Source organism: Barbus barbus (assembly GCF_936440315.1).
Source record: "Barbus barbus genome assembly, chromosome: 50".
NCBI classification, from domain to species: Eukaryota; Metazoa; Chordata; class Actinopteri; order Cypriniformes; family Cyprinidae; genus Barbus; species Barbus barbus.
In genome coordinates, this window is record NC_136728.1 from 3,666,072 (window position 1) to 3,692,099 (window position 26,028).

A 26,028-nucleotide genomic window follows, 5' to 3' on the forward strand; every position below is an offset into this window, starting at 1 on the left:
GTAAACTGATTAATTGAAATTAGGTTGTTTTTTTTGTACTGGAAAACAGGGGAAAAAAGCACGGATTAAGAAAAAGTAACAAAATGAAAGAATAAATAATTAAAGGGGGACTAAAGTCTTTTATATAGATCAACTTCCTCGCAAAACCCATGATCTTAAAGCACTTCAAAGCTAATGTGATAAGACGCTCCATCATAGAGCGTAAAAGATATTTTGGCCTCATTTAGAAATTGCTCTGATGGCTGCCTCGTATCAGTTTCTCAAATTAATTTTTGAAATCGCCACTCTAAATGGGTCAGTCAAACCCGAAACGTAGAAACAATGATCTAAATATATACGGTACGGGAAGGCAGAAACACAAAACATTTGCTTCACCGAAAAAGGTTATATTTAGGGGGGACTTGGGGTATTGTTTTGGCTGGTTTTGCTGACCTGCTGTTTTGTATTGTGCCTTTGATTACATCAAGTGTGTTTAAAGTTTCTCTTAAGCTGGCATCAGCACTTTATTACCCGGAGTGGGCACCAGTCATAAAAGGTACACGTGTCTCAGAATAGATACTGCGAGAAAAAGCCTCAAGTTCATAACAATGGCTCAAGTTTGCAGGTCCGACATTAATAATCAAGTTAAAAAAATCAGAGGGAATTTCAGATGGGGCGAACGGTCTATTTTGCCATCATATGAAGGACACAAAGGTCAAACCTCTAAATTTGCAGTGTCCCACGACACCAGGGTGAATAAAACTGCTGTCCTGTCGGCAAGACTTTTGAGCTTTGTGGCTTTTTTAACCCATAATCCTCAGATGCATGTTTGTATTTCTGCCAGCCAAATTTGCTCATTAAAACCAGAGTTTAATTACAGCAAACTGGCTGAAAATGCTAACAGACACGCGCTCTCTTTGCAAGCTACTTTTGTCGTAATCTCCTATTAATGTAAACCAAACACAAAGACAGAAATAAATTGGCCTTTGCGCTTTTCCCTTGACACTTGGGAGCTCAAACGTTCGTCTAAGTGTGGAAGCAGCCAGCAGGTGGACTAAATGTGCTTCATCGCCACATGGCTGTTCCCCCGTGCAGCGGCGCTTTACTGGCTGGCCTGCCTGCTCTCTCTGACTGTGAAATAACCCTTGGCCATACTGCTTGTAAAACATATTACACTGTCATGGCTCAGAAAAGACCTGACAGGCCAACACGGCTCAAACAGAGAGGCATGACTCCATCGCTCTGTGAACCCTCTCCAATGCTGGGAATTATGGGTATCAGTGGATATGAAAGTTGACAGCTGTCACTGATTGTGAGTGACACTTGCATGCATGTCAGAAGTTTTTTCACTTCACTTTTTCCCCTTAAGTTCACTCATGATGGGAGGCCTGCACCATTCATTCCCAAAGACCAAAACGGATCCAGCAATCATTCTTAAGTGATTTCGGCCCTTTTTCATGCACCGGGAAAAGAGCGCGAACCTCACAATACCTGAACATTGCTGGCTTGTATTTCACCCCTAAATTAAAAGAAAGAAATAAGATAAGCTTTGCATAAATCAACAGCCTATTTTGAGGCCATTATTAGAGCCAGAATTTAAATTTTCATGTAATTTTCAAGTTACATTATTTGTGGAATAAACAAACAAATGTTCTATTTACTGTAGAAAAAGAAAGAAAAAGTGCTAAAGTAATTTTTCATTTACTATAGTAAATATTACCAGTTTTATTAATTATTGATTGACCGACTGATTTATTTAGAGTAGGCATAAAATACTTCAGCATATTCTGTTTTAGTGACTGTGAGTGGCTGTCTAAATAAATAAATAAATACATATTACTATAGTTCTGTGATTAATGTCTTGTGAAATATTAATATATTATGACAGCATGTCTAATGTCTTTGATGCTTTTTTGTTTTATGTGTGTACTGTAAGTATGTGTGCATGTATATATGAATGCAGGCATTTTTATTATGCATTTGTTAATTTATGTAAAACCATAAAAAACTAATTTAGCAAGACAAAGCAACTCATGGTAATTGAAAAAGCATATGCTACTCTGCATAAATAAATGAATAATAAATACATGATGTAATGACAATATAACAAGAATAATTAAAATGTAGAAAATAAATGCATTAAAAAAACCTACAAAAGCATTTTATTTACAGTAATATGAAAGGTGGAAATGGGCTCAAATAACACACTGAAAAATCTCTTAATGGTACAACAATTAAACTTTTTAAGCCTAAATAGGGTTTAAATATAAACTGCATATAATATTTCCTTCTGATTTTGAAGTGGAATGTGACCCAGGAGTGTGTTCATGAGATTTACCCTGGACTGAAAAAGAGAGAGAGAGGGAATGGGATCGGAAATGCACTTCATACGAGTTTTCCAACACACATACATATGTAAAAACCCTTGATTGATAGTCTGGCCTTCCTCTTCTATGCAAACTAACCGAGTTTGACAGTGTGCCGGCGTGATTCCGAGCCACAGACAGTCGGGACGATAGCGTGGATTAAAATGAACTTTAATTAGATTATGTTTTAATCTGATTTTCATTAAAAGGTAACTAGGAGACCTAATTGTGAGGAGAGAGCTAAGGAGTATTACCCATTAAAACTCAAAATTGGAGTAGGATAAGAACTCCTCTCTGACAAACCAAGCATGGAATTCAATTTTATGACACCTTATTAGGAGTAATGGAGAACGCCGTGTGTATCTGCACAAGGGGCTTCCTTCCCGAGAAACAGACACCAAAATACAAACAAGAGATGTGAGAATTTAAATGCCTTTCCTGCCAGCAATCCACCAAACAAAATACCGATTTACTAGCAAATCCATAATATGACAATTAAGCACCGCACTTTCATCGTCGCATTAATGAAAAAAGTGTCGCATTAGCGTTGATCAAAAGAGCAGCTCGCAGTCACCTTGTAAAAATCGTGGCTGTTGTTCGGCTTGAAGTGTGAATTAATCAACACTGTTGTTTTTTGTAATGGAGAACAAATTAGAACATGTTTAACGACAACAGCGACCCGCCATGTATTATTTATGAAAAATAAGAGGCTTGACATTAATTTGGACGTAATGACTCCACTTGTTCGTCAAAGAGAGGCAGAGAGACCCCGCACACGTTGGGGGAGAAATCCAGCTAAATTAGCATGACATTTCATTGAAAAAGAAAAAGATGGCTGTCAGTCAGTAATATGATTACTGCATTGAATTGTACTGATGTTTGCTTAGACAAGCATATTATTGCTCATGCTGAGGGTCAGTGATCTGAACAAACCCTCTAACCTTAAAGAGCACGCTTCGGTGTATAATGCATTGTGTGGATGCCATGAAGACGGGATGTTCCAGAGGTGACCTCTGGGTCAGTTGATGGTTTTATTGTTTTGCTAAGTTCTTCTGCAGGTCACATCCTGGTCTCTAGTGGAAATGTGCATTTTAGAACGAAGGATGGGGCAATAATCCAAGATAAACACAAAGAGCGGACAGATTAACAACATGATTCTCATTGATTTTCTTTTTCATCACTCAGATTTATGTCCTCTATTGTTGTTTTAAACATTTTTTGTCTGCTTTATTAGACAGATTTACAGTGCAGAATGCACATCAAATTGTTTTGAACAGAAAAAAGACGTAGAAAGTGGGATTTGCAAATGTTGCAAGCCAGAACTGAACCTGAATCATCCACATGAGAACCACAGCTCAAAATTTCAGGAACCAACCACTGCACCATTGCTCTGTCCTGCACTAGATTATAGAATATAGTATCTAGAATATAGTATCTCCTCAATGTGACTATATAAATATCAAAATATAATTACATGGATTATATTTTTATATAATAATAACAACAAGTTTTTTTTGTTGTTGTTGTTTTTTTAAAGTGCGCATTTGTTAATGTGGCTAACTGGTAGTCAAAGAAGCATTTTTATTTTATGGCTCACTCTGTGTTAACAGACAGATTTATAGTAAAGAACAGACACCAAATTGATGTGGAAACAGAAAAAAGAGGGAGAAAGTGAGATTGTGAAATGTTGCAGGCCGGAATTGACCCCGAAACATCCACATGAGCACCACAGCTTAAGATTTAAGAAACATGTGCCAACTAATGCGCTATTGCTCCGTCCTGCACTAAATCTTAATGAATTAAAGAACACAAAGAAACATGGCCTTGAGCACATATTTGTAAATATATAGTGCAGTGGTGCTAAAGTAGACGTCCTAAGTTTGAATCCACCTTGCATTATTTCCCAATAAAAGCACTGCTCTGTTTGGTTGATAGACCTAACTTGACAATTTCTGGCTCAACAAATGTGTGAGTTTGGGGCAGGACTAACAGTTTATTTGACCAATGAGAGGACAAGAAAATGTTGAAAAGAGTAGCTATGTCTCATTTTGAAGGCTGCGCACTCCAGAGGTCACATTTGTAACCCACACACATCTTTGAAGATGTCTCATTTCAGAAAAGTAAATATTATAAAATTGACTTACTCCGCAAAGAAGAAGGTGGAATTTAATTTAAATTGGTATTTTATTTTTCCTTTTGTTTCAATATATTGCTTACTTTTCTAAAATGACACAGCCTCAATGACATATGCGGCTGACCAATGCGACCTCCAGAGGGTGCAGCCTGCAAAAAGAGACAGAGCAAGGGACAGGGATGGAATGGAAATGGGAAATTCTGCAGGCTGGACTCGAAACTGAATCACCCACATGAGCACCACAGCTCAAATTTTCGGGAACACATGCACCAAATACTGCACCATGGCTTCGTCTTGCACTAGATCCTAATGAATTAGGTAGACATGGCCTGGTGGAAAACGCACATATTTTTTAATATATTGCACTGTGGTGCTAAAGTAGGTGACCAAAATTCGAATTCATCTAGTGTTATTTCCGAATACCACCGCTTGATGACACTTTTGGGCTTTGACCGTATTGCTCTGTTTGATTCGACTGATCCGACTTGCTGACTTCTGGTTCAACAAATGTGTGAGTTTGGGGTGGGGCTACCAGTTTATCAGACCAATGGCAGGCCTACTGACCATATATGGTCGTGAAGCATCTCAGGGGGCGGGGCCAGAGACAGCAGGTTAGGTGAAACATATATTTTGGGGTTAAAACGAGAAGTGTGGTGCTTCCGTCAGTGTGCAGGGAGCCTTAATTTCTGCCATTAATAACCCCCCATCTTCATTTGGGATTGGGGGAGACGTTGTCACGGCCCAAAGTGAAATGTATGGTTTGTAATTACAGGAGTCTGAGGAGCAGAGTTCCACCTGACCAGCCCCACACCGTGTTATTACACCCGCTGCTTTTGCCCCCGGCTGCCCTCTGCCGCCCTTCCCTAACGTACTGTGTCTTTGACCCCCAAGTGGCCTCGGCTAAATCCCAGCGTCATTTTTCATCGTGCTGCAGGTTTGCAACGGTCACAGCGTCCCCACGGCATCCCCCTCACGCCAGCCTCTCGGCCCGGCCCCCGATAGCCAAGCGGGAGCGCCGTTAATTCCATCATTGCCATTGTTAAAGAGAGAGCAAAGAGTCGTCATGCAACTTTAATATCTCCGCTCTTGGAAAAATAGTAAAAGCGAAGTGATCCATAAACCACTTGAGTTCACATTCAGGCCTTCCTCCACTGTTTTAAAAAGCCTCCCTCCTTTAAAAGCCAGTAAAAGATCTTAAACACACATATACATATATATATATATATATATATATATATATGCATATATATGCATTCTGGCCGCTCACCCGGGTGGTATTGAGATCGTAATCATTATCGAACCTTTTATCCCCAGTTGTAATTTTCTTGCATGTTACATCAGTTTTTTCCGTGCTTTGTGAATTTCATCCAAGGTTAATAATGCTCAATAATTTGACTAACCAACCATACCTGGTGTTCATTACAGAGCCGATAAACAGATTAATCAAAAACGGACATGAAATGCACATTAAAAGCCTCAGATTCTATTTCCTCTGACACTCAATATCAATAACAGGCGCCACAGGCACACAGAAGATTAAAGAGCAACTCAAATAAAAGAAAGAGCCTAAAGTTTTTGTTTGTTTTGTACTCGCATAATTGTGAGAAAAGTTTCAAATGTATAATTCTCGTCCCAGATTGTGTCGTGAACATTGCTTCTTATAAAAGCATACAAGACACCGATCATATAAATATAACCTATAAATAAAAACATTTACAATATATTGGCTTTTATATAATAATAATAATAGTTGTACCTCAAAATAATTGTATATATTTTTATAAATTATATATATATATATATATATATATATATATATATATATATATATATATATATATATATATATATATATATATATATATATATATAGTAATACATTATATCATGTGTGTGTATATAGATAGATTTATATTTAATACAAAAACTACATTTTTCTAAACATTTAGTATTTGTAAATGTGGTTTATTTGGTTCATTAACATATGAAGCAACCTCTTATGGTATCTTTGGTTCATCCAAGTGCTACACATCATGACAATCACAGCCCATCAGAATATATTTCATGCTAAACGTTAATTACGTAGAGGTTTTGGACCAATGATATTTCACAGAGGGAGAGGCTACATATACTTTATTGCTAAAATATGAGAGTGTCTACTGTTTCAAAATTACTGTTCATTTAATGCATAAGGGCGCCCGTGCTTAATATAGAGGTCTGAATCAATTTAGTTACAGTTATGCTGAACAAATTTGCCTCAATCTACCAGCTCACCACAAACCATCTACTTCATGCTTTATCTAAAGAAGGAAACCCACAGAATTACTTCGGTTTCTACGTTTAACTGAGAGAGAGAGAGAGAGAGAGAGAGAGAGAGAGAGAGAGAGAGAGAGAGAGAGAGAGAGAGAGAGAGAGAGAGAGAGAGAGAGAGAGAGAGAGAGAGAGACCCAGCGACACGACCCTGGTGAGAGGCCACAGAAACACGGTCGTACAGCCATCAAAATTCAATTAAACTGGAAATACATGGCATTTATCAAGGCACATAAAACTGAAGATTTCCCGTCAGTACAGCTTGTTATTCATCCCCTGTGCCACCTTATGCACTCCATTTCCTGTTCTGACACTAAGCTTTCTGCAAAACAAAACAAGGATATGAGTTTCACGGCGCGCTCTTACAGGGGATAAATTGTGTCTTGGTTTAGACCAGATTTTTCAACCCCCATTGCATTTCTACATTATATAATGCTGAGAATAGCATCAATTAGCAAAATCAGAAACTACTTGATTAGATTAGAAATACCATGAAAATGCCTTTGCTTCTAAAATTTAATGACGAATCGAGGAGAAAATTCAAATGAAATTAAAAGAAAATTTAATAGATTATTATTATTATTATTATCTTCCACACAACCAGTCTTATTTTAGTATTATTTATATACTTTGCTAGTATGCTTTGAATTATCTTTTATTTTCATATTTTAATCTCATTATTTATTTTATTTCTATGATACTTTTTTTTCCCGTTTAGTTTTAGTAATTTTAGTATTTTAACTTATTTTAGTTCAGTCGGTTGCCATTTTCTTGTAAAAGTTTCATGTAACATTTATATTTTATTTTATTTCAGTTTTATTTCAATGATGAATCGAAAACTATTTTTATTTTTCATTTTAGTTAACACTGGGCACAACAGAGTTGAGAAGGGACAGTTTATTGTCAACATTTCTCAGTTTTTGTAGCAAACTTGTGAAAAAAAAACAACAATTAAACAACGTGAACAATGATTGATGATTTTACTAAGAGAAAGGATTTTGTTTTTTTTAAAAACACAAAAAATAAACAGACTGGGTTTAAATGTTTTGTTTTGATCTTTTATGTTTAAAGGCGTAACTGTGACTTCAGTTTCAAACAAAACTGCAGAAATAATGTTGTTTTCCAAATAGGTTTCTCTGAACAACTCCCGATCTGCCATTGATCCCGCCCTAAACTCATGCTATTGGTTAAAGAAGTGTTGCTGTGTCGGGCTGGACACGAATCTAAAACAAACAAAGCAACACTCTGAAAGCCATAGTGTTTTCACTTCTCAGAGAGTTTATTTAAGGTAGGAGAAAATATTTAAATAAAAAAAAAATACACTCTAGGCCTTTAAATATTTTCTTTTTCTAGCTTGAATTCTCACAAGGGGTAGAGCACAAAAAAAGCATTGCCTCTAGTGAATAACAGTGAGTGCACTGGTTTACCTGCCTCATCCATAAGAACTGATGAACTGAAAATAGGAACAGAATAAATATAGAAGTCCGTAAATGTACACATGCATCCACTTCTGCGGCGCTGTGACTCAGAAAGACAAACAGAGGCCCGTTAGAGCACAGTGACCGCCACAGAGCATCCATCACTATCACAGACCGGCAGCCGAGAGGCGACCAGCATCCAGCGCTACACCTGCTCAACAAAAATAACCGTGCGCTACACGCTCGACTGAAAACAACACTGACTCCAGCGCACGTCAAAACACAAACCGGCCTGACAACGTACATCAGGACAGAGAAACAGTGGATCCAAATAAATGACTGATGATTTAATTGTGACTTCATGGAAGAAGGTAATGGTTCTTACTGAGAAAAATAACAGAACTTGTGATAATGTAGGAGGTCTATGCTTAGGTAGGAAATCTTGCAAAGACGTTATTCAGATTTCCATGAAGTAAAAATATGAAACATTTGTAAAAAGTGTGATGCATTGGTTAACATGCAGTATGTAATGCTGGTATACAAAAAAGCAAGAGAAACAAACTATGATTAATGACTTTTACTAAGAAATTGAGCATATAATTAATAATTAACACATATATATACATATATATATATATATATATATATATATATATATATATATATACACACACACACACACACACACACTCTCACACGCACACACACATAATTATAATAAATAAATAAATAAATAAAATAAACAGACAATACATTTGTAAAACTGATAAGGTCACTAGTGGATTTGTAAGCAATCCGGTTTAAAAAAAAATTAAGAAAGAAAGAAAGATTACACAATTCATATTTTCTTTCCTGACTACTACATTAAAAAAAAGCGCATATATATATATATATATATATATATATATATATATATAAAAAAAAATAACGGACCGTCTGCTAGCCGCCTCACGTCACAGAAGTCAGTTAATTCTCAGCACATAGAGACTCCTTCACCTAGATATCACACTATAGAGACTGTGTCTGTTCCACGCACTAGAAAATACAGAAAACATCCAAACCAAATTAAGAGTAACAATTTATTTCATGTTCAACAAATAAAAAATGTTTACAATACAGAGAAACAATTGATAAAGCTTGGCTTACTGAATATCAGGTCCCTTTCTACAAAAGCACTTTTTGTAAATGATTTGATCAATGATCATAACCTAGATTTGCTCTGTTTGACAGAAACATGGCTAACACCAGATGAATGCATTACTTTAAACGAGTCTACCCCCCAAGATTACTGCTATAAAAATGAGCCACGTCCAAAAGGTAAAGGGGGAGGTGTTGCTACAATTTATAGCAATATTCTCCGTATTTCTCAGAGGACAGGCTTTAAGTATAACTCGTTTGAAGTTATGGTGCTGCGTATAACATTATCTAGAGAAACACGTGTTATTGATAAATCCTCTGTGATGTTTGTACTGGCTACTGTATACAGGCCACCAGGGCACCACAGACTTTATTAATGAATTTGCTGATTTTCTATCTGAGTTAGTACTGGCTGCAGATAAAGTCTTAATTGTTGGCGATTTTAATATCCATGTCGATGATGCAAAAGATGCATTAGGATCAGCATTCATTGACATTCTCAACTCTATTGGGGTTAGACAACACGTTTCAGGACCTACTCATTGTTGAAATCATACTCTAGATTTAATACTGTCACATGGAATTGATGTTAGTGGTGTTGAAATTCTGCAGCAGAGCGATGATATCTCAGATAATTATCTAGTCTTGTGTAAACTCCATATAGCTAAAACTGCAAAGTCTACTCCTTGTTAAAGTATGGTAGAACCATCACTTCTACCACAAAAGAGTCCTTTGTAAGTAATCTTCCTGATTTATCTCAATTCCTCAGCATATCCAACAGCGCAGAACAACTTGATGATGCAACAGAAACTATGGACTCTCTCTTTTCTAGCACTTTAGATACAGTTGCTCCTTTACGCTTAAGGAAGATCAAAGAAAACAGCCTGACTCCGTGGTATAATGAGCACACTCGCACCTTAAAGAGAGCAGCCCGGAAAATGGAGCGCAGCTGGAGGAAAACAAAACTAGAGGTACTTCGTATAGCTTGGTGGGAAAGTACCCTATCCTACAGAAAAGCAGTAAAAACTGCTAGATCTGATTAATTTTCGTCTCTTCTAGAAGAAAACAAACATAACCCCCAGTATTTCAATATGTATTTCAGTATGTCACTAAATTAATGAAAAATAAAGCATCAACAGGTGTTGGCATTTCCCAAGAGCACAGCAGTTATGACTTTATGAACTACTTTACTTCCAAGATCGATACTATCAGAGATAAAATTGTAATCATGCAGCCATCAGCTACAGCATCGCATCAGATAGTGCACTATAGATCCACTCATTCTCTACTATAGGAGAGGAAGAATTGTTTAAACATGTATGTTAGACCCTATTCCATCTAAACTACTAAAAGAGCTGCTTCCAGAAGTCATAGATCCTCTTTTGGCTATTATTATTCATCATTGTCATTAGGATGTGTCCCCAAAACCTTCAAATTGGCTGTTATTAAGTCTCTCATTAAAAAAACACAACTTGACCCCAAAGATCTAGTTATTTACAGACTGATCTCAAATCTCCCTTTTCTATCAAAGATACTAGAAAAGGTAGTAGCCTAACAATTATATTCCTTCTTAGAGAAAAATGGTATTTGTGAAGAATTCCAGTCAGGATTTAGACCGTATCGTAGTACTGAGACTGCTCTCATTAGAGTTACAAATGGCCTGCTTCTATCATCTGATCGTGGTTGTATCTCTTCATTAGTTCTACTGGATCGTAGTGCTGCGTTCGACACTATTGACCACAGCATTCTTTTGAATAGACTAGAACACTTTGTTGGCATTAGTGGAAGTGTCTTAGCATGGTTCAAATCGTACTTATCTGACCGCCATCAGTTCGTAGCAGTGAATGATAAAGTATCATATCGAGCACAAGTGCAGTATGGAGTACCTCAAGGCTCAGTACTAGGGCCGTTACTTTTCACGCTTTACATGTTACCCTTGGGAGATATTATCAGGAGACGTGGTGTTAGCTTTCACTGTTATGCTGATGATACTCAGCTCTATATTTCTTCGCGGCCTGGTGAAGCACACCAAATTGAGAAACTAACGGAATGCATAGTCGATATAAAAAACTGGATGACGAGTAACTTCTTTCTGCTAAATTCAGAAAAAACAGAGGTGTTAATTATCGGACCTAAAAACCCCTCATGTATCTAATCTAGAACACTATCTAACACTTGACGGCTATTCTGTCAATTCTTCTTCATCAGTTAGGAACCTAGGTGTGCCGTTTGATAGCAATCTTTCATTTGAAAGCCACGTTTCTACCATCTGTAAAACTGTGTTTTTCCATCTCAAAAACATATCTAAATTGCGACCTATGCTCTCAACGTCAAATGCAGAAATACTAATTCATGCGTTTATGACCTCAAGGTTAGACTATTGTAATGCTTTACTGGGTGGTTGTTCTGCACGCTTGATCAACAAACTACAGTTGGTCCAAAATGCAGCAGCTAGAGTCCTTACTAGAACCAGGAAGTATGACCTTATTAGTCCGGTTCTGTCAACACTGCACTGGCTCCCTATCAAACATCGTATAGATTTTAAAATCTTGTTAATTACTTATAAAGCCCTGAATTGCTTAGCTCCTCAGTATTTGAGTGAGCTCTTATCACATTATAGTCCTCCACGTCTGCTGCGTTCTCAAAGCTCTGGCCGTTTGATAATACCTAGAATATCAAAATCGACTGCGGGCAGCAGATCCTTTTCCTATTTAACACCCAAACTCTGGAACAATCTACCTAACACTGTTCGGGAGGCAGACACACTCTGTCAGTTTAAATCTAGATTAAAGACATTTCTTTAACCTGCCTTACACATAACACACTAATACACTTCTATTATTCAAATTCCCATAACACACAATGTACTCGTTACATCGTAAGAAGAAAGTCATCTACGCTAATATTTGTCTGTTTCTTTCTTATTCTGTTTCTCAGTCCGTGTCCGGATCAGATGGTGGATCGGCGCTGGGAGATGATGTCTCCCTGATCGTCGGCGGAGGTCGGACACCTGGATGAGCCCCAGAGACATATCCCCAGTGAAGACCTCGACTTAAATACAATAAAAATAAAAATAAAACGAAATAACTAAAAATATAATAAAATACCTAACTACATAATACTCTTATTGTTAGAAATTGCAACAATATAAAATAGAAATATAATACATTAACACATTTAAAATTTTAATTAAAACAATAAGTAAACAATAAATAAACAATAATCTCCTGGCCAGAGGAGAACTGGCCCCCGACTGAGCCTGGTTTCTCCCAAGGTTTTTTTTTTCTCCTTTCTGTCACAGAGGGAGTTTTGTGTATCCTCCAATTTGATACTATTAAGTGCTTTGACACAATCTGTATTGTTAAAAGTACTATATAAATAAAGGTGACTTGACTAATATATATATATATATATATATATATATATATATATATATATATATATATTTTTTTTTTAAGCAAAGAAACAGAAAGCAAATAAAATACTCAATAGTTATAATTCAACATGACTATTTTGTGGCAGATGTACGCAGCAAGCTTGCTAAATCCAGTGTTTTGGTGTGGAAACAGCAGATTTGCACTGAAGCCTGTGCTCAGGTCTCCGGCAAGACGCTGTTGGGTGTGTTGTGACGGGCCGCTTGAGTGAAGTGAACGGCGCTTGAGACGGTAAATAACTTTTAGTTGGTTCAATAGAGGAGAATTAAGGAAAGCGCCCAAGTCGCTAATGGGAATGAATGGGAGGCATCAACCGGGGTCAAACACGCACCACAGGATCAATGCACGGGTGTAGGTGTACCCCGCCACAACGGGAGAACACGTTAACGAGAGAGAGAGAGACAGAGAGAGAGAGAATCTGTTTCCATTATCGCCATCAAACTGGTAGGGAGATGATTGTGAGTGTGTTTCTGTGTGGACAGTCTAATGAAATCCAGCACGAATACGAGTCTAATAAAAGCATAATAACCCCTCCTACTCTAATTACCATATAATGGGGTTTATTATTAGACAAATAATACTGCCACAGCTATTCAAACAGTAACATGCTTCATGGTTTAAAATGTAAATGACAAAACACTTATTATATTAACTAGATCCTCTAATTAATATCATAAAAACATGTTAGAACAAGAATGGACCAAGTGTCTTACATGTTCAACTATTGTCTGGTGATACGTTGTTAAATATGGTAATAAATCTATAGTATTTAAGAATTTACACAACTAAAGTGTGCAATAAAAGCCTTATAAAACTGCGTCAGAGACATTTTTGTGCAAGCGAACATAATAATCGACAGATATTCAACAAGACGACGCCGTCTTGGTTAAAATACCTACAATTTAAAGCAAATTCAATCAAATAAATGAAAAATATCTAAAAACCAAAAAGGAGAATAAAGTATAATAAATGTATATTTGTAAATGTGACCTTCTGCCATCTAACATTTAAAATATATGTGAAATTATTGTAATATATTAATCAAATTATGTAATGTCATGCAATATAATGATTATGTAATATTACTCTATTCAGCAATGTAATAAAACATTTTTCTAGTTTTCATATTGTGTGAAGGAATGCTTAAATTTGGCCGGATTCCTGCAAACATGATTCATGAGCGACACACAGAGCTTCTCTGCCCTCTAGTGTTCAATCACGTGACACTGCAATCCCTCAAAACTAATCAGAATTTGTGCCTTATAGATTTGTATCTTATATAGTATTTGGAATAATTAACTTATTTAAATATAATAATATAGTTATACAATATATTTCAATATTATATACATACATGCACATATACACATATACACATATATAATTTTAAGCAAGAAGTGTTAAGATTTATGTGAGGGTTAGCAATGCAGCCAAACTGAAAAGCATTACATACATTTTTTGGACATGATGGATGTAAATTAAAATGACTTGAATATCAAAACTCAAAGATGTTAATATGAATGGCTTTGAATTAAATTCAAAAGTAGATAACTTTGTCCCTTTTCATATTCTTTGTACATTGTCTACCTACTCTGTTTTTCACTGGATTACATTTCTCTTTTAGACACAGAACCTGCACACCTTTGCCTCATTTTCTCCATTATGGGAGAACATGTTTTAATATGATAAAGAGAGAAAGATGAAGCTCAAAAGGCTACACTCAAACTGAAAAAAAGGTTTTCTAAATAAAAAACGTCTATTATACTTAGCCAGCCTGCATTTATTTGATCAAAAAATACAGTAAAACAAAAACATGGTGAAATATTATTCATTACTCATTCATTACTCAATATTGTAATTGTTAAATTAACATAAAACTGTTAAAAATTAGATGAAACAAATTCAAAAGAAATGGTGCCTTTGCAGCTAATTAAAATAAGTTGAGATTAAATATTAAAATTACTAAGACTAAAAGAAATAAAACTAAATAGAACTGCAAAAAACAACAAAAACTCATTTAAAAAACAAATGACAAAATCTAACATTAAAAATAAAATTTTAAATGTTAATACATACTATAAGTGTATAAATAATACCAAAATACTGATTTTGATTATTTAAAATAGCCGTTTTCTATGTGAATATATTATTAAAATGTCATTTATTTCCATGACACATACTAATATGCTGATTTGCAGCTCAAAAAACATTTCTGATTATTATTAATGTTGAAAACAGTTGTATTTTTGATCAACAGAAAGCTAAAAACAACATTTATTTGAAATATAAATTTTTTCTTCACGGTCACTTTTGATCAATTTAACATCCTCGCTGAATAAATAAATAATTAAATACATAATTAAAATTAAAATCTTACAGACCCCAAATTTTTTTAACGGTAGTGTACGCTACATATAAAACCCTGCAGAATCAGCAACAGTGACACAATTTCAGATGCGCCAATGAAACACTGGCTCAAATACGTGCTTCTGTTGGGCTGAACTTGGGGTGAAAGTCTGTATTTTGTCCACCGATGTGAGGAAACATTATCATAATGGTGCATCAGTAAGAGTTGAATAATTCTTTAGATTATCTTTCAAATCAGTCTAAAGCATTTATGAATGACTCTAAAGTATGTTAGATTAAGGTCCATTTAAGCCATCAACATCGAATCATTTCAATGCTAATGTTGACTGGTGTTTCAGTGAGGACACATAAATAATCCTGTAGTGCCACCTGCTGGACACACAGTGAAATACACTGAACCAACTGATTATGCTCAGATTGCCTCTGTGTCACAAAACTGTGAAAAGAGAGTGATTATCATGTTGCGGTGCTTCCTGTCTCTACTGTAGACCGGTGATAATGCAGCAGGCGTGTGAGGTGTGCTGACTGTGATCGATCAGAGACTCACCGATGCCAGAGTTGGCCCCGGTGATCAGCACTACTCGGTCAGACAGATCACGAGCGTGCAGGATCTCCAGAGCCGTGGTGTTCCCGTCGTAGCGTTTGGGTTTCACCTGCAGGTCCTCAACAGTGAAGGCCTGCCGAGGGTCAAAATATGTTGTGCGCTTGTTGATGTGGCTGAAGAGAAGAAAGAAGAGAATAGAGAAACATTACTAGCCAGACGAGTTGGACAGTAGAGAACACTTTAAAACACACACACACACATATATACACTGTACTGCCAAAAGTATTGGCACCCCCCTTCTAATGAACATGCTTGACTACTTTAGTCATTTCTATGAGTACAAATCTTAATGTTAAAGCATATAATGATATTCTAGGGAATTGTGTGACAGTGTCTCTGTGTATAAGACACGGTTCAGACATGATTGATTGAGTCGGTGTGGAAGAACTTGACTGGTCTGCAGAAAGACAAGTCCTGATCCCAGCTGAACACCTCTGGTGTGACTTTATATGCAGACCTCGAGCCTAAAACTCATCACCTATATATATATATATATGAATATAAATATTTTCTAAATGTATACTGTATGTTTGTGTCTTTATATAAAAATAATAAATACACACAGTACACACACATAAATTACATAAGCTTTTATTTTGGATGTGATTTATTGCAATTAATCGTTGCCCAGCACTAATATATATCTATAATGATAATTATGCAATATTATGATCAGACAGACACAGCATTTTTAAATGAGCAGGGCTTAGTGACCTGAACGTCTCTAATTGCAAAGGTGTGATGGATCTAAATAAAGTTTTCTATTAACTTATTATTATTATTATTAAATAGGTGGACCACTGAATTAGCATATTTTTAACGATTTCATCTATCCATATATTATTAATGATTTCACTTTGCTCATAATTTATGATTCTATCCTTTTTCCAGACAAAATACTACATAGCCTACTGTATAATATATTGTATTACTATAATATAATATAACAAAAAGTCAGTTTTGAAACAATTTATTTTATTTGCTTGTTAATTAATTTAGCACTGTATTTATAATTGTAATATTGTTGCATTTATCTTCAATTTTCCAAGAATAAAATAATGCAAATATTTACTGTGCTAAAACTTTATTTTGTCAAATGTATTAAGATTAATTTATTATTAATTAGCCTTTAAAGTTAGGAGACATATACTCAAAGCTCAAATTATGACTTGAGGGAAACTATAATATGTTATAATTGATTGCAGCAGAATATACTTCCTTCAAACGCAGTCCATAAAGTGACATTATAATGAGAAAATAATTTTCACTGAACTCACTCAACATAGAAGATTTGGCCTTTATCATCGGTCTCCTGCTCCCATCCATATGGCAAATCTAAGAAATCAATCAATCAATCAATCAAATTAAACAAAAATACATTATGCAATTTACTTATTCTTCACCACTGCATAACAAAACAGGTCAATCTCTTCACAAAGCTCATGTTTCGTGATCATATTGAGTTCAATATAAGTGTGGTGAGTGAAAAATGAATATCACAGTGAAAGGATCATTATTAATGATCACTGTAAGTTACCTCCAGCACAGCGTTTCTTCTTCCCAGTTTTAGGATGCTCCCACTGAGTCTTCATTTCCTCATGGCTGAAATTAATTGTGTCAATCATTCTATTAATCACATCAGAAATACTCTCGGGTTGCTATACACTGCTCTTTCTTGTATTAATAGAGCAAATGAAAAGTGTAAACACACATGTTTATCTCAGATATATGTGTGTGTGTGTGTGTGTGTATATGTGTGTGTGTGTGTATATGTGTGTGTATATGTGTGTGTGTGTGTGTGTGTGTGTGTGTGTGTGTGAGAGAGAGAGTGTGTGTGTGTGTGTGTGTGTGTGTGTGTGTGTGTGTGTGTGTGAGTGTGTGTATGTATATGTGTGAGTGTGTGTGTGAGTGAGTGTGTGTGTGTGTGTGTGTGTGTGTGTGTGTGTGTGTGTGTGTGTGTGTTTGTGTGAGTGTATGTTTGTGTGTGTGAGTGTATGTTTGTGTGTGTGAGTGTATGTGTGTGTGTGTGTGTTGTGTGTGTTAAACACTCACTTGGCATAATAAACCCATCCGTCTTTAGTGGATCTCTCTTCCCAGCCGGGAGGAAGCTCGTCTTCACTGTCTGTGTCATCCATTCCGGCGTATTTAAGAGCTGCCATCGCGGACTCGCTATTATCAAATACAATAACTCAGTCAAATTTATCTGACAGCAAATTCTCGTTGCTATAATCCTGCTGGACCACTTCCGCAATCATAGCGTGACGTCACGCAGCGTCGGAACGAGAAAAGCGAATGGCGTTCTTAAATGGGCGGGGCTTAGCGGCCTGAACGCGCCTGATTGGTCAGCTGCGACGAGTCCGAATTAAAACTTTTCTATTTTTAAGCTTGTAACATGTATTAAAGTTTTTTGAGTTGTGTCAGCAGCTCATATTTCTCGTATTTTTATTATTCATCTCTAAAAAAAAAAAAAAATAAGCGAATATATTTTGCCGCTTTCTATATATTTTTTCGTAACATATACACTTTTGTTTAAAAAAATAAACTTTAAAGACATACAGTAAAGATTATTCTCCTCTGCTAAAATCCTCTCAACAGTTGTGGCTTTTTAGACATGTAACGTTATAGTCTTTCCATAGATTTTGGTTTTTGTGCCAACGGTCACGTGGTACCTGTTACTTTATTCATCGAAGCTCAGGATTGACCAACCACCGTCTTCTGCGATTACACGAGGGGTTTTCTTCATTCTTTTATAGAAATTTCCTTGATTATGACAGGTATGAATCGTTAATTAGTCAATTTAATGTTTCTAAGACAAAAGCGGTAATGATATTTATTTGAAAGAGTTAAACAAGCCTTCGAGTTGCTCCTTTATGGTTAGTTAAAGCTTATTTACATTAAGTAGGAGACACATAAATATTAAAACTCTGAAACTACATGATATTTAGTTCGTATTTGAGGTGTCTTTGCTCTATGATGGCCATAGCAATGTTTCAATAGATTTTGGTATGCCCCCCCCCCCAAAAAAAAACAAATGCATAAACCATTACATGCTGCTTAATTTGTTTTAAGTAACTTATTTCTCTTTCATAACAGCTTCTCAAGAGCTTTGGTGTCAGTAAACAGGTAAATATGACTTACATTTACATGCAGAGAAAACAACCAGGACAAAATTAATGACATTGTCAGTATAATTTAATTGTGGTGATCAAAAACCTCCATTTCAATACCAAAGCCTTCATGACATTCGGTGTGTGGATATAATCTGGAGTCAAAATATATAATAAATAACAATAACTAGCTAACAGTGATTAACTTTGCAATCTCTGAGCTCTAAATCCAAACTTGTATTAGCCAAGCCAATTAATCTAAGGCCTCAGGTCAAACAATCAAAACAAATCTTCACCAGTAATGACAATTAAAATTAGATTATTAATTATAACACAGGACATTTTCACTCTCATTCATCCCTCACTGCAACACTGTAAGCGTGATCATTTATCTTTAGCAATCCATGTTTCAGGAGTTCATTATTCATTTCAGATGGCATGTAGAAAAATAATTTTACAACAGCAAAACAAAAAAAGTTCACAGTGATCTTTGTCTTCATGCGTTCAGCACTTGGGTGTCATATCATACTTTATATTTCTCTTTCGCTCGGTCACTTAAAATACAGATATGCTGAAAGATATCAAGAAAACAGCAAGGTGTAAATACATCATTCTGATCAGACAAACAAATAATATACAAAACTGGCCCAATATACACCAGTAAAATCAGAACAGGACATGCACTTACACTCAAATCCCTGAAATATTCATTGTAGTCTAAAGCATATCCCACTAGGAACTTGTCAGGAACTTCAAATCCAATATCTAAAATAAAAAAAAATAAAAATGCAAGACATTTAAATAAACACATAGAAGAGGAATAAAATGTAATAAAGCCAAGTTATGCACTGTTTTCATTACAATTAAGCACGTTCCAAAACATGTGCATACAAATAATTATTATATAATATTAATTATAATCATTTGAAATATAATTTCTGCTTGCATGAACTAATTCAGTTGAGTCTCATGAAAGACTTGCATGGAATATATACAGCAGTGGCCAAAATGATTAGAACAAGTATCTTCAGCAGCTCAAAAATGGTTTTAAGTCAGTTATTTCTATCTTTTTCTGCAGTGTGTCAGAAGGAAATATCAGTTTACATTTCCTAACATTCATTTTTTTTTCTTTTTTGCATGAAGAAAGCTCAAACTGTTTACATTTTATATGCATGTATGTGTGTGTGTGTGTGTGTGTGTATATATATATATACACATACATACACATATATATATATATATATATATACACACATACATATATATATATATATATATATATATATATATATATATATATATATATATATATATACACATACATACATATATATATATATATATACACATACATATATATATATATATATATATATATACACATACACATATATATATATATACACACACACGATAATTAAGCACAAAAAATAAATAATATAATACATTATTCAATGTTATAATTAAGTTGTGTTTTCATGACAATTATGCACATTCCAAAAAAAAATCATGTTAAAAATTAAATCACATAATTAATCAGCTAATTGAAAATATCAGAGAACATCTCCAATCAGTTTTTCACGTGAACTAATCCAAAGAAATGTCAGTCATATTTTACCCAAACATGTGAGATGGAAAAAGTAGTTATATTTTGTTCGTTTTGTGTTGTTTTCATGATAATTAAGCACATTGGTTTGTTGTTGTTGTTTAATAACTAATTATATAATATATATATATATATATATATATATATATATATATATAATTATGATGGATTTAATTTATATTTTGCTAATTTTTAGCATAGCGACATATAAATTAAATTAATTATTAAAAATGTTACAATGCGATGAATCTGCCTTTGAACATGTCTGGTTGCATCATTATTTGCAGCTGCGCGCTCTGCTTTAGAGAGGAAGTCAAGAGCGAAAGAGTAACATTTGTGCTTGGAGGAGAGATGGAGGGATGATATAAAGAACTGATCAGCTTTCTGTCTAAAAGCATTGCGTAACTACTCTGAACACAGACAGATGAGCGTGTGTCTGAATAATTACATCAATGCAGGGTGTTTGATTTCTCTAAGTGATGCAGATTAGGCACAAAATGTTCATAATATCCAATAAAATCCAATGAAATCCAAAGGAACTCACAGTCTGGACGGTATCCTGAGCTCCTGGGTGTCCTTTTCACAAGTAAACTGAAATTACAGGACACTGAATTACAAATGAGATGTATTAAAATGAATGAACTAAACAAGTGTCTTATTTTAAACACTAATAAAAGGCTATTTAACCATTAATAAACATCTCTCATATCTCTAACACTGCTTTGATTAGAGAATGACTGCTCTTTCCTGAGATGTTTCTGCCTTACCTGACAACTTTCACCACTTTAGGATGACATTCATTTAATAGTTTGAGCAGCGTTTCCATAGTTTTTCCCGTCTCTACAATATCCTTAGGCACAAAAAGAGAATTGATTTGCTTATATCATCTGTATTTCATTCCACAGTACACAACATATATTTCACACATGTTGATGTGAACACAAATGCAATAAAATACATTGCATCAAAAATGTAGCCTCACCTCTACTATGAGCACATTCTGTAAGGAAAGAAAGAGACCAATTATTTTAAAAACATTTTATTATATACACACAGATTTTTTTGTTATATATATATATATATATATATATATATATATATATATATATATATATGTGTGTGTGTGTGTGTGTGTGTGTGTGTGTGTACACAGTTGTGCTCAAGTTTACACACCCCTTGCAGAATATGCAAATATGTTAATAATTTTAACAAAATAAGAGAGCTCATGAAAATTGCATTTTTTTTTGTACTGTCCTGAATAAGCTATTTCACACAACAGATGTTTATATGTACTCCACAATAAAAAATAACTGAATTAATAAAAATGACCCCATGAGTCCTGCGTTAAGAGCCAGGGGGTGAAAACTTTTTGAATTTGAAGATTAGGGTCAATTTTAATTTTTTTACTTATTTTGTCTTCTGAGAAACATGCAACTATCTTCTGTAGCCTCTGAAGGGCAGTACTAAATGAAAAAATGATATGATATTTAGGCAAAATAAGAAAAATGTACACATCTCCATTCTGTTCAAAAGTTTTCACGCCCCGGCTCTTAATGCATGTTTTTTCCTTCTGGAGCATCAGTGAGCGTTTGAACCTTCTGTAATAGTTGCATACGAGTCTCTCAGTTGTCCTCAGTGTGAAAAGATGGATCTCAAAATCATACAGTCATTGTTGGAAAAGGTTCAAATATGCAGAAGATGCTACAAAACCAAATAATGTGCTGGAGCTGGGGGATTTTTCAGCAGGAGTTGAACTTATAAATTCAGTTATTTTTTTATTTTGGAGTATATATATATATAAACATCTGTAATGTGAAAATAGCTTATTCAGGACAGTCCTAAATAAAAAATAGCATGCAATGAGCTCTTATTTTGTTCAAATTAACATATTTACATATTCTGCAAGGAGTATGCAAACTTGTGAGCACAACTGTATGTATATATATATATATATATATATATATATATATATATATATATATATATATATATATTCCTGTTATTTATACTTTCTATTCATCAAAGAATCCTGTAAAATAAGTAGTATCGGTGTTCACAAACATATGAAGCAGCATGTGTTTGGCTTGTTTCTTAAGTATCAAATCAGTATATTAGAATAATTTCTGAAGGATCATGTGACACTGAAGACTGGAGTAATGATGCTGAAAATTAAACTTTTCATTACAGCAATAAATTGCATTTTAAAATACATACATTTTACAATATTGCTGTTTCTACCGTATTTGATCAAATAAATGCAGCCCCAATGAGCATTAGATAAAAAATCTTAGCCCCTAACTTTTGAACAAAGTAGAAATAGAAAACAAAACAAAAGTTCAAAAGTTGAAACTCACTTTGCCAGCAAGGGCAGATAATTCATCTCCACCGATAACCTTCACGAAGTTTGTCGACTGATCATTCTGAGGAGAAATCAGATCAGAGAGAGAAAAGGAAATACGTTCAAAGCCACTGTGACAGAATCACTGTCGTGACATACGTTCAGTTTGAGCTTGAAGTCATCTCAATAATCATTATGACCTTTTCCAGGTGGATAAACTCAGTTATACTATGGATACAGCGCTAAACTCTGGCCAGTACCAATGATTGGATTTATAGTAATCAAATAATAAACATTGACAAATGCTAATAAGACAAATGCTAATAAGACAAATGCTAATAAGATTCTACATAATTTGTCAACAAAAAAAAACTCAAATCAATCATTTTAAATGCTACTAGGAATTTAGGCATATAAAAGATATTAATTTTATGTCATTATATTAGAGCTGTTTTTGAAGTCGACATGTAAATTCTGCTGGTTCTTTGATTGACTGCAAGCTGCATGCATTTTTGAGGGATGTTTCAGTTGGATATACAGTAAATTACATGACGGAAGCAAAGATCTGTCACTAGTATCGCAAGTTTAAGGATTAGGCTAACTTTAGATAAAGCAAAGGTACTCAAGTTATTTTTCTATACAAGCTGATTGCTGAATGCTTTGGAACTCATGTTTGGACATGTAGATCTGAAATGATTCATTGGTCCGTGTTAAGGATGAATGTAAAAGGCTCAGTGCCTGGAAGAGAGCAGTAAAGCTGGCACTCACCGAGTAGCTCTTTAGCCTAATGAAATCCACAGTCAGTGGCACAGACTTATCGCTGTTTTGATTCAACGTCTTGATGTAATCCATCAGGTCCGCAAAGAACTTAAAACCACCTTTCAGAACGCAAAGGGCCACGATATGATGCCCGCCCATGTCCCGAACGATATCTCTGGCCAACCTTTCAGTCCTGCAGAGAAAATCAGAAATGAAACGCTTTCATTAAAGCTGGCCAAAAATGTCAGTCAAGAGATTCCTGGGAAAATTTGTTAAACAAATAAATGGGAAAGCCGAATTCAAATCACATGCTAACATCATTAACTAATCTACCGGGGGAACACAGGGCCCTTTTCCCATCGAGGGCATTCCACGGCCACAGCAATAACACAACTGTTTCACTTCACAAAATCTGACCGCAGAGACCAGATGCATTCAGGCAGAAATGCAATATCCCCGTCTGTGCTCATCAGTGAAACATACCTGTCCTTAATGAGGCCATTGGGTATTATGACACTGTCCAAATCCTCCTCGTAGTGTTTCGGCACACAGAAAAGACTCAGTTCGTGCCCTTTGCTGTCATCAGCTATCTAAAAAACAACAAAAATCTATTAAAACATGCTTTACAAGAAAATACTATTTCAGTTTTTTTATTTCGAAGTTTCACATTCTAGTTTCATATCAATGTTACTTACCGTTTCTTTGTATAATTATAGGCTACGTGAAATTTACTAGCAATTTGAGTAAAACACGTTTCAGATTAAATCCTACATTCTTTTTCAATGTAAAGGTTTCTGAGAGCATGTGTGCATGTATGAAGCTATTTGTGCCGTGAAAATAGTGTATTATGAGTGTTACCGTATGGAGCATAAAACCATTTCTGATGATGATCATTAAAGTGGACAGTTAGGTGAAATATGAATATTTGAGCTATTCACTCACGTTGCACACATTTTTTTTTTTTGCTTCAAAGGGTTAAGGTGCAGTCATATTTAATGTTAATTCACATTTTCACAGGTGAAATACAGTCATTAAAGTCATAATTTAGCCTACTTTCTGTTAAGAATATGAATTTTTAATTTAATTCCCATGTTGCAAATATTTTTTTGGCAACAAAAAGTTTTTGATATTAATGCTTAATTTTATGCTGCGATTTTCGGTGGTAAAATCCAGTCATTAGTAATAGTCGACATAAAAAATGTTTACATCATAATGTATTTTTTTTTCTTCCCAACAAAATATGAACACTGATATACTCTATTTATTTTTTCAGGCCAGATTTATATCCGAGATCTGTGTTTCGCACGAGGGCGCAAGATTTCCTCACACACCTAAAAATGTCACTAATATCCACACAAACATGGTTTTAGGGAACTGAAATTGCCTTCACGTGGCGGTGCTTGTTGGACATTCTCAGTCTAAATTATGATTTGACGGGGTGCGCTGTTTCCAAGTCAATATGCAATTATAATTCAGAGAGCAGCATTACAATATATTGTGGTTTACATTTATACTCAGTTTATTGGCCGTCATTTTTTGAAGCTTGACAGCTGTAGTCACCATTTGTTTTCATTTTATGGTAGAAAGCAAAACTTCCTCTTTTGTGTCAAGAGTGAGCAAATAATGACTGGTTTCTGAAAAATAACCCTAATGAGGAATATGAATTATTTAGAAGTTTATGGACACGCGCAGTGCCGAAGCACACCTCATAAAGCAGCAGCAGCACGGTCTCTTACCTCCAGATACGCGGCCATTCTGCGGTGTGTCCTTCAGGTCGGTGTCGGACTCATGCTGGCGTCTGTCTGCTGGAGGAGAGCGTCCGGGGAAAGCGCTCGTCTGCTTTGCATGAAGTCAACGCGACGCTTCCTAAACCCTGACGTCACAATCCATTTTACCCAATAATCTGATTGACCCTCAGCAACCTGTGCCTCTGTCCCAGCACTGGACGCGCTCGTGACGCGCGATGATAACGCTGTGAAGACGACAGGCAGGGCATATCAAAGAGTCTGTCTCACTGCCAAATATATATATATTTATATTTCTTTAAAAATGGACACCTACCAGAATGCATTCACCGACCTGTTTCTTGTGTGAACGGTATAAGATACACACACTTGTGTAGAATATACTTACAAACTAGTCCGTCACTGATTCCAAATTAATATATAATCAGGAAATTACAGTTTTAAAAAAATCTATCTATCTGTCCAATTTAAAATTGCTTTATTGGCCTGACTGTAAAATAATAATAATACAATATTGCCAAAACATGGAAGACAACAATAACAATATTAAAATAATAAAAGAAAACATAACTTAATAAACAGTGTAACAAATTAGAACCTTGAGCCAAAAACTCATCACCTAACACCAATGACTTGTATAGACACTATAAGGACAAAAGTGTTGACACCCCCTTCTAATGAACAGAAAAATGCACTTCCAACACTGTGGCAACAAAGATGGAAA

General features: G+C 35.1%; 2 protein-coding genes across 4 annotated transcripts in view; both read right to left on the minus strand.

Annotated features, from left to right (window-relative positions):
* wwox (WW domain containing oxidoreductase) overlaps nucleotides 1-18,039 on the minus strand; it is a 217,259-nt gene extending 199,220 nt beyond the window's left edge. For all 3 annotated transcript variants that reach the window (XM_079414110.1, XM_079414111.1, XM_079414112.1), the window contains exons 1-4: nucleotides 17,802-18,039; nucleotides 17,287-17,351; nucleotides 17,027-17,084; nucleotides 15,693-15,862 (exon numbers count right to left, since the gene is read on the minus strand). In XM_079414110.1, coding sequence (XP_079270236.1) covers nucleotides 15,693-15,862; nucleotides 17,027-17,084; nucleotides 17,287-17,351; nucleotides 17,802-17,908 — 400 coding nt within the window. In that variant the 5' untranslated portion in view covers nucleotides 17,909-18,039. The remainder of the gene's footprint in view (nucleotides 1-15,692; nucleotides 15,863-17,026; nucleotides 17,085-17,286; nucleotides 17,352-17,801) is intronic.
* Nucleotides 18,040-18,797: 758 nt separating this feature from the next.
* hprt1l (hypoxanthine phosphoribosyltransferase 1, like) lies at nucleotides 18,798-25,521 on the minus strand. The gene is made up of 9 exons (XM_079414173.1): nucleotides 25,296-25,521; nucleotides 24,043-24,149; nucleotides 23,569-23,752; nucleotides 22,817-22,882; nucleotides 21,445-21,462; nucleotides 21,230-21,312; nucleotides 21,007-21,053; nucleotides 19,545-19,621; nucleotides 18,798-19,427 (listed from the first exon to the last, which is right to left on the minus strand). The coding sequence occupies exons 1-9, from the start codon at nucleotides 25,311-25,313 to the stop codon at nucleotides 19,380-19,382; spliced, it is 648 nt and encodes a 215-aa protein (XP_079270299.1). The 5' UTR covers nucleotides 25,314-25,521; the 3' UTR covers nucleotides 18,798-19,379.
* Nucleotides 25,522-26,028: the final 507 nt, after the last annotated feature.

Bases quoted from the DNA above. Each gene is read 5' to 3' on its own strand.
- hprt1l (XM_079414173.1), bottom strand. The intron at 23,753-24,042 runs GTATGTTTCACT...TTTTCTCTGCAG, and splicing joins AATGGCCTCATTAAGGACAG to GACTGAAAGGTTGGCCAGAG. The intron at 19,622-21,006 runs GTGAGTTCCTTT...TTTTTATTTTAG, and splicing joins CTCAGGATACCGTCCAGACT to ATATTGGATTTGAAGTTCCT.